The sequence below is a fragment of the Epinephelus lanceolatus genome, chromosome 15 (genome assembly GCF_041903045.1).
Source record: "Epinephelus lanceolatus isolate andai-2023 chromosome 15, ASM4190304v1, whole genome shotgun sequence".
Taxonomy (NCBI): Eukaryota; Metazoa; Chordata; class Actinopteri; order Perciformes; family Serranidae; genus Epinephelus; species Epinephelus lanceolatus.
This window is the reverse complement of record NC_135748.1, coordinates 26,073,796-26,089,735: the sequence shown is the minus strand read 5'-3', so window position 1 is coordinate 26,089,735 and position 15,940 is coordinate 26,073,796. Positions and strand designations below refer to the sequence as shown.

At 43.2% G+C, this 15,940-nt stretch overlaps 1 protein-coding gene across 8 annotated transcripts in view; it reads left to right on the top strand.

Annotated features, from left to right (window-relative positions):
• Positions 1 to 15,940, top strand: part of qkia (QKI, KH domain containing, RNA binding a) — a 77,355-nt gene that overhangs the window by 17,945 nt on the left and 43,470 nt on the right. For all 8 annotated transcript variants that reach the window (XM_078175089.1, XM_078175088.1, XM_033642807.2 and 5 more), the window contains exon 2: positions 10,868 to 11,010. In XM_078175089.1, the coding sequence (XP_078031215.1) occupies positions 10,868 to 11,010 (143 nt within the window). The remainder of the gene's footprint in view (positions 1 to 10,867; positions 11,011 to 15,940) is intronic.

Below are 15,940 nucleotides of genomic sequence, written 5' to 3'. Positions count from 1 at the left end.
GCGTGCATGCACTCACGGGTCTCACCCCAGGATCCCGTTGAAAGTCTCCCCACACAGAGAGTAATGAACGTTGGCCCCTCGCGGCAACCATTAAGAGTAAGCCATTATGGTTCAGTATCGAGCCAGCCCTCCCTGCCAGTTTCACCTCACTCTATGGTAGACCCCACTAAGTGCACAAAACTGGCACTCCTATGGCTCATTGAGCTGCCAGCGTGGCCCCCCACCAGCACACAGCCCCATAAAGCAGTTCCACATCATCAAATGTGATGATCCCTTGTTCTAATTTTAGTCTGAGGTCTTAATAGCTCTGCAGATACTGTCTGAACCACTCATTTCACTGTTCGGCGTAGGATGGGTTGGCATGGTGGTGTGAGTGAGGAGGATAAGATGGGTTTTGCTACAACTCTTTTAGAAAATCATGTGAATTATTTACCAGAGTAGTTGAGCCAAATGTGGCTGACTGACTATGAAAATACCTTTTTGCAAAATATGTCTAAGAAGGTGACACTCCTTTTTAACCTATAATATTTTTGTTTTTCTGTCAGGAAAGAGAATCTTACTGATATTCTTAACATGTTGGAGAGAAGAGAAATTAGAGATTTTAAGATAAATTATAGTAAACAGCAAAAAAATGCCCCCTTTCCCCTCTTTCCAAAGACAGCTGGCATTAACCAGTGGATGGAGTGCTTAGCAAATTCAACAGCTCTAGTAATCGCTGCCGTGTCATTTCATCTTTCAGACATGTACCAGCATTCTTGGAAGCTGCCAGTTTTTGGACCGCAACAAGATTTTCTCTGACTGTTTGCATTTTTAAGACCATCTTTGCGGTCTCACCCATCTTAGGACATTCTGTAACGCTGTAATTTTTGGCCACTTGACAGTTGTTTAATGACTTTGCCTCACTGATTATCATGATCTCAAAATTGGCATCGTTGCTCCCTCTCAAGCCTCAGTTAACTTGGCCTACTTTTGAGCTGCATTTTCCAGGACAATCACTGCACCTGTTCATCTGTCGCTGCTGGTGCTGGAGTCAAGTGACAGTAGTCACTCTAGTCAAACGCCATTTGTTTTTGCAAGGTAAAGACGTTTCATCAAATGTAAGACAACCCAACTTTTTCAAATTTAATTTCCAATACAGGCTGTTGTTTTTTCTGGAATTGAAATTACAGTATATTCAGTCCCTTTTGTCTCACTCTATCACCGTTTCTGCCTCTTTCTTGCCTCCACTCAGCTCTGCCTTTCCTTTGGTCCCTCTCTCCTTGTCTGCACTGTCTGTTTGCTTTGTTTAATCACCAAACTAACGTGCTATGACACGCTCCTATAGCACACCGTCACCGTCGCTGCCAGCAGCCACAGAAAGCCACATTCAGCTTGGCACTTCTTCCCCTTCCTGCATGCAGTCACAGTGACAGCCCCAGAAAACATTGCATTTGCCACCGGTTATGATTAATGGCTTTGCTGATTGCTGTTCCTGGCCATCACCACACCTACACATTCTGCTTTTAGCATACATATTCTCAGGGGTTCAGCCAGAAAAGAGGAGGAGGTAAACTGTGTGTCCAACTTCTCAGTGTTTTTCGACTTAATTGGAAGTCTAAGAATGTGTTCAGTTATGGTTTGAGTTGATAGACCAGTGACTTTGTGTTGTTTTTGGTTGATGTTTTGAATAAAAGTAAAACTGAAGCATTAATACTTCTGGTTTGAACCAAACTTGATTTCAGCAAGTTGCTAAACACAAGTCCTTCTCTTCATGTTTTAGGTGTAGCTCTACATAAATCAACTTTTTTAATGTCAAAGTATCGTAAACGTGTCACGTACAGTGTGTAGCTTCTAATCGTCCTGATGTGAGTGTCATCTGTTCTGTCTTTAAAAGTCCAGTGTGACGGATTTAGGGGCATCTACTGGCACAAATAGTGTATGGTATTCATAGCTAGTTTAAAATCACCTGAAAATAAGAATCGTTGTGTTTTCGTTACCCTAGAATAAGCACTTTATATGCTGTTTATGTTCTACACCTACAGTAGCTCAGGACGGACGAACGAAGCTGGCTTTAGATGGGGCCATTTGTGTTTTGGTGTCGGCCACCATAGTGACATGCTTGGCACACATGAGAAGTTTCCCTTTTGCAACCTCACCGCTAGATGCCATTTAATCATACACACTACACCTTTTAAGGCAAAACATGGAAATATTCCATTTTTGTTTGCCTTTTACAAACTACATCTCCGTGCACTACTCTCGGCCATTATGGGAAAAATAATTAAACCAGTATGAGTCGAGGGAGAATGTGGGGTAGATGTGTAATAAAGAATAATGTACGTTTTTCCTCTCTCTTATTGTCAGTGGACTAAATATATGTCAGTGGATAGTAAAGCGAGGTAGAGGAGAGATGTAGCACTATTTCCTGCCTGTTTCCTGCTGTATTTGTTTAGCAGATTTTTCCTCCAAGGCAGTTTCCCTCCTCCTTCCTCGTGGAGTGTTATTTCTGTGGGTTCACTGTCTCAGGAGAGTCCTGCCTACAAACACACAAAAGCTCATTAGTTCATGTGTGTGTGGGTGTTTTAACGTTAAGGCGGGTGATTGTTTTTATGTGTATTATATGTACTTAAGGTAGTGTCAGGGCACACACATTCCTATACATTGTTGAACCATAGCTGAATGGTATGTGAGTTGTTATCTTCGTGTGTGTTTTCAGGCAGCTTCAGCTCATTATCGATGATCAGAGAGTGGAACGTGCTGCTTTTGGGAAGGGAGTGGGCAGGGATATAAAAGTGCATGTGTACATTCGCACACCCAGCATGTATATACTTCCTGCGCCACAGTGTGTACCTTAAAAAGAGATTGTGTTACTGTGTAAGCATTTTATTGGTGAAGAATGCATCAGCCGTCCGTTCCCAATTTGGATGAAAGCACAGTTCCTCTGTGTCCTGGCTTGCCTTTTACCCATGAGATGAGTAAGCATGTGTGTATGTGTACTGGAGTGTTTTTTTTTTCAGTGATTTAATAATTTTTTACCTGGCTCGGGGAGGAGAGAATCCAGAAACCTTGTTACGCCAGTCGTTTATTTAGTGGCCTATCTACTTAAAGACCTGACGCTGGAGCTTTTTACCCAGCCTGCCTCAGGAGAATCCCTGACACACAACATAAATCTCTCCCTCCGGCTGCCGGCAATCCACACCGTCATTTCTGTCTAGAGCCATTTAGACCCCTCAGCCTGTGGGGGCAGCGCTTATATCCACATCATGTCAGGGTTCAGGAACCGCGTGGATGAGTCACTGCGAAGCAAAGCTGAGATGTATTTTTCAGTACTATTTTGAATTTGATACTTGAAATATTCACTGTGAGAACATGAAAACAGCTTAAATTAAAACAAAGAGGTTAATACTTGTTTGTCTCACAATACCCACATACCATATGTGCCTTAGTTATATATTCCTCCTGTCCACACTGGCTGTGAAGTGATCCTTTGTTAGTGTAAGTTCCATGTAAGAGATGGGCAATAAAATCCAATGTCCATGTTCTGTGGCAAAATGCCTTTCTGTGCCAAACTTTAGCTAAAGCTAATATGAGGCCTCAACAGTCTGGGTAAGTCGAATCAAGGGACTATTTTCCAAAGTTAATTTTTTTTTTTCTCGTGCAAAATTACCTCTGTGTCACCGTCCCTCTGCTAAGCTCAGCAAGGAAACACTTAAGGGGAAACAAACAGGGAATTTAAACTAAAAAGACTTATAACTTTGGAGCATACCCAAGAAGTGATCTAATGAAAACAAAAAACAATATATCTGTTTTGCTCCGGCTTAATTACGAAACTATTTGGATGTGAACGAACATTATCACGGGGTGGCAAAAGCACTTTGTGTTTTCTACGGCTGAGCATAGTCACATATCCACAGCAATAAACTCTCCTATGCCGTTCATTATTGCCTTTTCTCTCTCTGAATCTGTGGAAAGAGGCTGCTCGGATGCCATGGGGAGAGCGGCTTGCACCCAAGTGTGTTTTAGACGGCTGCAAGTAATAGACACACTTGGGTAATGCTGTCGCAAATGAGTTGGTGTGTTTGATGTAGCCATTCCCAGAGACATAACATTGCCTTAATTGGGTTGAACAATGTTGATCCACAGTCTGATCCACTCCTGCTTGTCCAGTGTTTCTGTTATTTACTGGGAAACTTATTTACTTGCCCCATAATTTCTTGGTCCGTAGGGTCTTCCAAAGAGAGCATCCGGTATTGAACAAATTGTGGTTAACATACTGTCACACTCCTGCTATCCATTACACTAAATTTACAATCTGGTGAATTGTAAACAAAGGCAAGTGACGTATTGACCCTCAGGTGACAGGATGTTGACATTTAAGATCACCAATGCAAACTGGTATGACAGGATATTTCAGACCTAAACCTGGTATATTCTTTTAAGAGCTGAAATAAGTATGCTGATCTTAACTATGCTGATAGTACAGCACACTCATTAACAGCACAGGAATAGTTTGTGCATGAACATCAAAGGATTGTGCAGTTTAGGCCTACTGTTAAATCAAAGATTAGGAAGTAAAAATAAGACAGAAGCATAAGAAAAGTTTTTTTCCCTGCACAAAGAGGGAGGGGGGAGAGAGGAGGCAGCTGCGAGTCGACGATAAGACCCAGAAATGCATACGTTTTCATGGCTCAGTCACCCCCACAAATGCACACTATATTTCTGCTCCCTGCTTTAAAAGAAACCTCCGTCTTTCATATGCTTGGCCTGCCAAACCCCTAAACTGTTGAAGTGGAGTGTCGTCTTGGATAAAGTCGTCTGTTCCGTGAATAAAGGGCAGGAATGCATTAAACGCCCAAATCCTTTCAATTGCAACGGGTACCCGGGCTTTGTGATTGCTAAAGTGCACAGCTTTAAAGTGAAAAGGCTTGTTCCTCGCCTGAGTCTTGTTTCACTCAGCACTGGCACATTTAGGTGTATCTGTGATTGCTGTAGTGTTTTTTTTTCCCTGACACGACCACCACGTTTTCATATGTCTATATTTACCCTGGCCTCCTTGCTCTTTCCTTACCTCATCCCCTGTTTAAATCATGAATTGAGAACGCACGCACGTGCAAGCAGGAAAAGATGGAAAGATTTTGAACACTACAGGTTTTTGAATCCTCCCTAAACTCATTCAGTCTCTCTGCAGAGTTGAACATTTGATCATTTTGGCTTTAAGATTAATTGGTGTTAGGCTCAATCTGTTTCAGGTGCCAGATATTATCAGCTAATACCAGGCATCACAAGGCATCTAAAGCTGCTTTCCTCAGGCAAAGCTGATCACACTGATTGCTCGCCCATTACAATGCTTTTGCTCTCTCTCTGTCTCTCTCGAACACGTATGCACACACACGCTCACACAGACAGATGTGCGCTGCATGGTCAGAGGATGTTTTACTGTGAGCTACAGGGTGAGGACAAAGCAGTTATGGAGCAGGTCTATTTTTGGGCTCTTAATGGACTTGTTCTCATTCTCTAGTGGTGCAGGTCTGGCTGAATGATTTTCATCAGTCTTAAACCTGATTACAGTATCTCCTTCTTGACTACTCCTTTGTTTCTAATTTTACTCGCTCTCACTCTGTGCTCCGTGTTTGATCTGTCCATTCATTCCTCAGATTTGTCCTCTTGCTGTGGTTCAATTTAATAGATCATGCTAGATTGGAAGGGTTGCTACATTAGAACATATTTCTACCTCATTTAGTTAGTTTCTTCTCTTCCATCTCAACCTTTTTATTAAACTGCATTCCTTGATTCTGCCGTTGCTTTTATGTGTGCATTTTTTTGGCGTCCGGTTGGGTAAATAAATGAAAAGCCTCCCCATCCCATGGTGCCGGCTTCACGGTGCCTGAGTATGACCTTTAAAAAAAAAAAAAAAAAAAATTGACATTATGCCACTCAGTGCTGTTTCCACTTGTGGGGATAGCTCGCCTGCTAAAGAACCAATCATGACAGTGGTGAGAGCTGAGCAAAAGCGCTAATTGTGCAGATTATTTGCTTGGCATGCTGCTTTTAAGCTTCATTACATGATGTCAACACATTTCATTTTGCTTATCAGTAAATTAATTTTTGTAATTCTAAGAATTTAGCTGTTTACTCTATCAGCGTCTTGATTAAATCAGAACATTATTCTACAGACTATTAATTGCTTGAACTTCAGAGTCATTAAGGATGGGTTTATATCTTAGGTCTGTCTTTCAGCCATAAAGTATTCTCTTAGTTATAATTAAATCATTATCATGGCGCCAATATATAATCATCTTATATCTGACCAACAAAAAGTAATAATAACATTAACTTTTAGGGATACTTTGCCTATTTTCAACTAGTTTTGTATCAAACAATGTTGGTAGTGTGTATAATTAAATTTAGAGCTCCCTGTTCATCTCTCAGCTCAAATCAGATTTTGGCTGGCTCCAGGGCTGTTGCTCAAACTACAGAATGTACCTCCACATTTTCATATGTCCACCACTACGGACAAAAAGAGTATAAAAGCGGATCTAGAAAGACACCACCCTCCCCCTCAACTTGACTTGGAGACTTAATGCAGTCTCAATCGCCTGAGGGGTCTCAGACCGATGATTCGAACCTCTGACTTTCAGGGAGCAGCCCTACTTTGAACAATATTTCATGGTCTTCCTGAGCAGATGGCATCTAGTCAGTTGTAGTGGAGATAGCTCAGCTGTCATCATGTAATCTAAGTATAAAACTTTCGTCATGCGGTAACAGGTGGTCTTGTATGGGTGGCACAGTATATCACGTTGGGTCACGTGATGACATCTGAGCTGACAACCACCAGCTGAGGGACAAATGGTTGAAAGCTCCAGGAAAAAAAGCGAGCTAGTGGACCTTGAGTTAAGTTTTTTCCCAAACTATGTTTTACAAGGTCAAGAATGAACTTTTACACTTAATATCCATCCACCCCCTAGACCACACGTTGATACTTGGCTCTCAACTTACAGCCACTTCCTCTCCCATATTCCTCACTCCATTGCCTCTCAAACCCCTCCACCTGCCATTGTCCTCTACCATATCCTTCCTTTTGGGTACTCCCCCCCTCCCCCCCTCCCTTCGCTCAGATCACCAATAAGATGAGGAGAAATGGTTTCTTTACTTGAGCTTACAAAGGGCAGATAGATCTGCAGCCACAGCCGGTGACATTTTCTTTTTTTCACCGCAGGTTTGAGAAGAAAGGGCAGAAACTGAGAGAAATAAAGAAGCAAAAGATAAAATGAAATGTGATTTAACTTACATCGAGGCAGAAAAGAGCAGTGCGAGACAAGTACAACAACAGTCTGCTTGCTCAGCACTGTGGTTATAATTCTCCCTCTGTCTCTGCCTCATCAAACCTTCTTCCACTCTGCCCTCCAACCACTTTCAAGGGTGATTTTTGTCTCTTCCTGGCAGATGTCTGGGTAAAACGCTAAACAAAGATATTATAATCTCTCCCAGAGTGTGTATGCAGCCACGCTCCACAGGTAAATAGACAGCTCTGACAGAAAGGGCTGTTTATGTGTGTGGTTTGCTGAGTCAGGTTGTGGATGACACACACTGGCACTGAGCTGAGAGACGGCTGAAGAGGAGACAGAGGGGATCCGTTACTGCCCCTCTTATAGCTGTTAAAAACGCATACATTTTCCCAATCCAATGCCAGAGTTCAAGTAAAATTCCTATTTTTTAAAGCCTACCCTTCTCTTACTCTTACCAATTGTCTTCCTCTTTTTTTCTGCTCCTTCCAAGATGGTGAACCTCAGTCTCTCTCACTTGTGTCTTTCTTACAAAAGCCTTTTCTGCCTGGGTGGACAGCTAGACAAATGATTTTGTCGGTCGTGCGAGGCAGGGGGGTAATTTTTAGGTGAGCACAGCGCTTCAGAAAAGACTTGCCACATTGAAATTAGAGGTTGTCAAATGCCGCACGTCTCCACTGATGGCCCAGCACGGCCCCCTTATGTTAATGTGGCATTTCAGCAAGAGGAAATAGAATTAGAGGGAGGAGGGGGGCTGCTGGTGGTTGTTGGGTAGCATTGTCACATGTGCACACTTTGTCTTTTTATATTCTCTTATCTGGAGGATGACTGTTCTTGGATGCATTTGAGTTTGCAAATAGCATACAGTATATATTTGCTTTTGCTGCGGGAGAGACGATTTTCTAACGTGCAGAATGTTTCTTTACCCATCATTGATGGCTCCTACACACATGCTTAGCCCACCAGTGGTCTGTTAAATGGCTCCTCTGTGTTTATTAATGTTAGCTTGAAGAGACAGACACAGCAAGTAAGGTACTGAGATTTATTATGAGGAGGATTTCATTTTTATAGAATGCCATTTAGCAGTGATCATCTCTTCTGGAGAGATTAGCATATCCATCAAGTAGTTACAGAGATTAAACTCATGACCTTGTGGTTGAAATACTGTCTCTATAACCATTAGGCTATCATATTTAAGTTTTATGGACGTGGGGTTTCTTTTGGACACACAACATACAATCATTTGTAGTTTACTGTCCTGTTTTTCATATTCCCATTCCTCCCTGTGTTATGCTGTCCTGATCTCCTCCCTGTATGATGTGTCACTGCCAAGCCCCCTCCACTCATACACAAAGCTTGGATGTGGCCTGAAGCCGCTGGTGTCGGTTAGGACTGATGTAATCAGTCTTCTGGGGTAGATACCACGAGGATGAATTCATCTTTAGAGGCTACTGGGAGTATCTGTGTGGACCACAGAGTGCTGAGGTCATGTTATTTGGGAAGGAGTCGCTCTGGGCCGAGTCTCCTGGCTTGTCTGTACGGTTCCGTGTCCCGCAGGTGTTGTCCACGCAGCTGCAGGCCAGATGTTTGTGTGTATGCCTGTCAGTGTTCATGAGCCCATCAATCACACATTTGTCAGTCTGTCATCGATGGTATCCAGAGAAAACACTTTCTCAGCTCGACAGGAAATCCCCACAAACTGATTCCAAGGCTAACTCCATGATTTGTTTTTCTAGAATGTCTTTACCTCTTTTTTTTTTACTTGTAAGAGTACACATTTATTCTAACTTAAAACAAAGACAACCAATACACTAAAATCTATTATAGTAGCTTGACCCACCTTCCTATTTTGCTTCAGCGTAAGGTTAAGGCATAGAGGTCAGGCATGCTTTACTGAGGTCATCTATAGTTGAGTGTCAGGTTCCCTAGCTAGAGTTTAATATAGAGCTCCCAACTGCTCCAAAGTCTCATGAGAGATGGAAATAGTACCCAACACCCGCCCCTACTCCACCTCATACTCCTCATTCCTCGTGGCCTCACCAGCCCTACCATTTAATTTCAGCTGTTTCACACACACACAAAAACTTTCTTTTCTTATCTTTGTAGATGCCTGATTTTGAATCACATTTCTTCTGCCCTTTACAGCCGATGAACTTTTTGGTTAAGCAAAGGCATGACACCAGCCTTTTTGCATAGAGATCCAGCAATTCTGCTGCAGCAAAGACCCTTCATTAGGCTTTTAGAAGCAAACATGCCAGCGTTTAGTGTGTCATTACTTATCAGGCAGCACTTTCTTAACAATAAAAATGGAATAATATGGCACTAACAATCATTTACTGCCCATGTTATATGGTGGTTGATTTTGTGCAGAGGATAGGTAGCTCCTTGACCTTATTGTGTCCCAAATTTGCCGTAATTTTCAGCTGCTGTTCTTCGTCTTTGAGTTAGCTGCTAACTGCTGCTCACTGCTTTTTAAAATCTCCCTGTGTTGAGTCGCACACAACAGGCTGGTCCTGCTGTCTCACACTTTCTACACAGATGTCGAATCAGCTCTGTTACCCCTGCTGCCGGTTTAAGGTGGAGCAACAATGCCCCCCGATTCCGTGTTCAGACCTTTTGTACAAAACGGCCAGGCAGAAGAGGGTGCAACATTCCCATCTTGAACAGGCTGTGTCAAAGGGGCGACTGTTTAAAGTGACGGCAAATGTGGGAAGTTAGAAATCACAACCAGTGCGTATCCTTTGTTACCGTGTGTTATAACCGCAGCCGTCGATCCTCATCCAACTGTGACACACTCATACGAACACACACACAGGATGAGCAGGATGAATGAATGCCTTTTCTCATCCTGCATACCACAGCATTCCTCTGCTGCGTGAATTTGTATGAGCTACAGAGGCAGTCAAAGTGGGGTGTGTGTGAATTAGAGGTGAGCGTGTATGTGTGTGTGTGTGAGGGAGAGTTGGAGCGGAAGTCTCTATTGGCAGTGTGCGCGTGAGTGAGAGAGAGAGGTCCATTAGTTTTATCTGACAGAGGGATCAGATCTGAAGGCATATACCTGAGCGATTCTCTGCGTCTCTTCTCCGCACCTGCCCAGCCGCTCGCACATGCTGCTCTATTAGAGAGCAGCCACAGGGGAGTAACAGACAGAAAGGATAGACGGTGGCCTTAACCCCTAAATAATGCAGCACTTAACTTTTGTGGCTGGCATATAGACTAACTTGCACACAAACCCACATTCACAGTTGTTTTAGTCACAGCAGAAAAATTGCTATATCCTGCAGGTATTAAGAAGCATCCATGCTCAGCTGTCACATATTTTTTACATTTGCAGGCTGTGATGATTTTTTTTTTGTGAAGTACTCTCCAGAAACAAACCAACACAATTGTTTGTCTATAAAAGACAAACAATACTCAAGGCAATTGACAAATTTCTGTTGTTTTTCCTTTTCTTTTTTACAAGAGATTTATATGCTACATTAAGCCTTTGCCCAGAAGTCAAAATCAATATGACAGTGATATATCAAATACAAAATAAAAAACATGTTTGATTGTACTGTTGTTGTTCACTTGCTCACCACAGTGTACGTGTTTGTGTTTTTCAGAGATTAACAGAGTGCGTAAAGACATGTACAGCGACACAGTGAATGGCCTTGTGGACAGACACCCTCTGGAGCTGCCTGAGCCTATCGGACCCATCGTCCACCTGCAGGAAAAACTGTTTGTGCCTGTCAAAGAGTACCCTGATGTAAGTAGCTGGTTTACACACCTCACACTGTTGCAGCTGTATCACAGAGCCAATAATACTAGTGCATTTGCGGTAAAGAAAATAATTAAGAAGTAAATGAATTGCTGATATAGTATGTCTTTAGAAAAAAGCTGTTTCCTACTCCAGTTTGAGGGTTGTAAGGAAACAAGATACTTGTCTTTGCTTGTATCAACAGCTAAATCAGCAGTTGTAGTAGACTCAACATTCCTGTGGACACTTGTAGTTCGTCCTCTTGCCTTTGGCCATGCGCCTTTTGTGGTGTGTCATTCCTGGAATGACAGCTGCCGATACTTCAGCAATCTGTTTGCTCTGAGGACATACCCTCTGTCTCTCTTCCTCTCTCTGTTTCAGTCTCTCTCAATTCTTCATGTCATACATTCTTGCTCATTCCTCAGCGATTCCTCTCGCTTTTTGTTCCTTTTTCACACAAGTCTTGACTTTTGTTAGTTTGTTAAAAAACAGTTGCTGGACTTTAAGCCTGTATACCAAGTTGTTAATGGACTGTCGTTAAAGCTATATCAGATGGCAGTCTAAATTGGTCTCAGGAAAACATGCATACAGGGGTGTTTATGGGCTGACTCAGTGGTAGATTAGTCCTGAGAAGGAGAGAAGTAGGGGATTGAGAGGAGGAGCGGTATGAAATGTAAAGTGCACCTCCATAAATATTCAGTTGGAAGGAGATGGAAATCTTTTGGACTTTGGCATTGGTTAGTGCGGTGGCGTAGACGGCTTTTCTGGGATGGAAAGATACACACATTTGCATGCACACACATAGCTGGGAAAGAATAGTACACCGTGGCGCTACCATACTGCTTGTAGAAATGAGGAGGACAGGGGGAACACTGAAGAGGCGAGTCAGTAAAAGCTTTGTCCGGAGAATGACAGTTGTGTCCGTGCGCTGGTGTCTACTATATGTAGAGCCGTGTAGCGTGTGTGTAAGGTTTTGACCACGGTCAGTCAGCCACCTCCCCTGTCCTCATGGTAATCTTTGGCCCCCACATGAATGGTTGTGTCACATCTTGAGGAGCAGCGTTTCTCTTCGTAATCCCAGCAGCTTGCAGCGAGGAAATGAATGGAGGGAGGTGACGAAGGATAAGAGACACTGTAGAGCAGAGCAAGACTCAGCCAGGCGTGGATTGCATTTTCCCCCTGACAGAATTGATAAAGGGCACCAGGGACTGGCTGGGATCAGCTTAGCTCCAGCTGACCCTCAGAGCAGGCCCAGCCTCTGAACTCGAGCTAAATCAACCAACCACAACACAGTCTGTCACCTTTCATCGCTAGTGCCAGGACTTCAGGTCTTTGTGCTGTCCCCTAATTAGCTGTAAGATTTGTATATTTGCACTTGGCTCTAATTGCTCTTTTGCTTTAAAAAATCTCATTATCCTTGATACTTCTACAAAAAATGATGATTTAACCTGTGCAAACATACCTTTGTGACATTAAAAACATACATTGTTGCATTTATGTGCTCTACATTAAGAGAAAACAATGATATAAGGGAAAATGTAAATGTGGTAGGGCTGACCGTGTCTAGTATTTGGATCAGTGAGTTGAAGTTTTCTGGTCAGCATTTAATTGGGTAATAAATCACTGTTTTTGTTGAAGCTGGTTATTTTATTTAAAAGGGCATGTGTATATTTGAGACTGTGGTCTTCTTATTGAAATGAACTATTCTTTCAGTTCCCCTGTTATGCTTTGCCTTACTACTAAAATCACTGCATTGTGTCTGTGTTTGTGGGTGTATGTGTGTGGCGGTGTTGTGCTAACTCCTTTAATGGCCACATACATTTTACAGAAGAGTTTGGGAGGTCTGTGAAAATGTGTGGAGCAATTTGTGCCACCTGTGGCTGAAAAGACACTCTTGGAATGACTCTCACAGACTCACCGACACAAACAGACTATTAAAAGCACGGCATCCTCGCATGACCCCTGTGTTCCCTTTGCTCAGTGTGCTATGCTGCTCGGCACAGAGCACGGCTGTAACTCAGTATTGTGTTTACGAGCTGCCGGGAAGGCTACTAAATTAATTAGGCTTCCCCCTGGTGGCCGAGAAGACTCACTGATAACCTTAGGAGACACTAATTTATACACACACTAACATGCACAAAAAGATGCACAAGTAGGGGCAAATACACATGCAGGGTGAGGCAAAATGGCACATATTTCACTTGGACATTTTCTGCTCTATTTTGGTACACACATGCACAGCCCTTCCACACAGTGTAGTCATTAGGTCTGCAGGAGAAGAGGAAAATGCCAGATAGCTTTGTTATATATGGATGTGATGATTGGAACCAGGGGAAATCAGCAGCAGGTCTAAATTGAATTTCTTTCCTTTCTTACCTCTCCTGTTTAGAACAGAGTTTATGTGCAAAAGCTGCAATAACATTAACATTGTGCACATTTAGAATCACATTGGCCTTTTTTCCAACTCATGAGTGTTTGAATTTCACCAGTGTAACTAAGTTTTGCAGGCAATCCTTTTACCTTCCCCTGTTTTGTTTTCACTGCTGCTCCCACTGCCCCTTGCAATTTTAAGCTGTTGGGTTGAGCAAAGAGGGAATGAAATTTTGGGATTTCATTATTTGAACAGCAGACAATGGCAGATAAAGTGTAACTGTGTGTGCATCAGACTTCCACCTAGAGCCGAGCTTGTCTTGGTGCTCTGTAGTTTGTGAAACAAAAAACAAACACAGACTGAGCTACAGTATCTCTCTATCCAGTTAGTGTTTTCAAGGAGGATAAAAACTGGAGTCATTTAGTGGTGGAGTAAGAGAGGAGATGATGTAGGATCGGCGTGAAAGGGAAGAGAGGAAAGAACTGATGGAGGAAGGGAAGAAAAATGTCACTTCCTATCCCCATCTGCCCACTGCTAAAAGGGGAGGAAACTGTAATGATGATTATTAGACTGGGGAATATTTTCCCCCCTCTCACATTTCCGTCTGATTTCCCAGATACCCCTCCCCATCTAAGAGGCATATGTGTGTGCGCTTTTGTGTTTGTGTGTCTCGCTGATGCAATTCTAGGTTCTTCTAAGAAAGCGGGGAATGATGGGCCAAGCCTCTGTTCTGTGTTCATGGCAACAGCTCACCTGCCATGGAAGATTTGTCAGCATTCATACTATTTCCCCATCTTTTCCTTCTTTCCTTGTCATTTTAGGACACCCATCATCCACGTGCCTGTCTCTCAGTTTCCACTTTCCTTTAAAAACATAACTCCCACTTACCTTTACCCACTTTATCCTTATGCTGAGGTCACACCTGCTCGATGGGGCTTTCTCTGTCTCACCTACGTGTCCCCTGCTCTGGTTTCACCAGTAGATAATTAGATTGTCCTGGTGCCTGGATGCAGTGCAGCATGTCAATTCTACCAAAATAACTTGCCTTGCCAGCACGCCTCTTCTCTAATTCCCTTAAGTGTGCCCCTCTCCTGGCCTGTGTGTACTTGCCGGTGTGCCCCACATCTGTCTGTAAATGTGTTTATGTGTCTCTATCATTCTGTCTCCCCGTGTGTCTGCCTCCCCACTCCCTCACCGTTCTTCAAAGTCAGCCATTTCCTGATGTCGTCAGTGGTGCAGAGCACTGTGAAGCGTCACCGTGGTGACTGCATCTTGACTGACAGCTGAGTCGCAGGCTATCTGATAACTTCAACCTTCAATTAAATGCTATCTGTGGCTCTGCTCCTTTCCCGAGCAGACGCTCACACACACATTGATAGGCAGCTGACTGACAGCTCAGCATGTCATTTCCGTTGACCTTCAGGCATCTGATAGAATGTGTGACATGTCTTTTAAGTGCATCTCTGTCTCTGCTTTATTCCCTGTGTGTTTGTGTTTGCCAACTGTTAAATGCCCAGGTGGGTTGCGGGCAGGTCAGTGGGATTGTAAGAAATGCTTAGGAGTCAAAATACACACATGCACCCTCAGACACCACCTCTGCTGTGCTGACTCTATGAAATGGGACCCTCGGTTGGATGTAAGCTGTTGAGCAACTGCTAAACAGGACTATTTGAACTCCTCTCGCCAGCTTGAAGAGGCCTGAGAGAAGAGAATGATCACTTATATAGATAGGTCTGTAAAAACATATTTGCAATACCTCTGTGCTGCTGGTGTGTCTGTGGCATTAGTGTTTGTCTGGTGTTTCGGGGGTTGTCATGGTACTTTAGGGTTGTTTGCCTCAGTAATGGAATCCTTTTAAAGCCCCCCCACACCCACAGTTTCCCCTCTTCCGCTTCACTCGTCGCCTCTAAACTAAAGATCCTCAGCGGAACACGTGTTTGATCCCCCTGCAAGCCTACATTTTTTGGTTATTAGTCTGTGTTTTGAAGGCAAATGAATCCAATCGAACACTGCAAATGACTTGTCGGCTTAAAAAAAACCACGGAGTGGTTGATCAATAATGGCTCTATGCACTCAGATGTCGGAGACGGGAGATTGTTTTCTTCTGTTGTTGTTCATCAGTGTATTAAAGCTAAAAGAGAGGCCCCCATCAACTTCGCCTTGTCTCATCAGGGCTTTTCACAGGCATATGGAGTTGCCAGCCAGTGGGGCCTCTACTGTGATGTCATACATTTATTTAGGTATGACGCACAACTTTTAAATTGTGTTATATAATTTTGTCATACAAGTCTTTTGTGTGTGTGAGCATTAGCTCTGTCAGGTTATGGAGGGAGAGGAAAACTGCGCTTCATTGCCCACTGATGCTTCACTTGGACTGCAATGCACAGAGATTTGAGAGTACCAAAAAAGAGGCTCTGGTGATTTGAGCAGACAGGATGTCCTGGACCTTTCTGTTTCACTGCAGTAAAATAGCCTGGTCCAAACCAGCCAGTTCCCTGCACAGGGAAAGTCATTAAGCTTGTTCCCATGAGGGTGTCATCACTTATCATGCCAGCTCCTGATATCCTT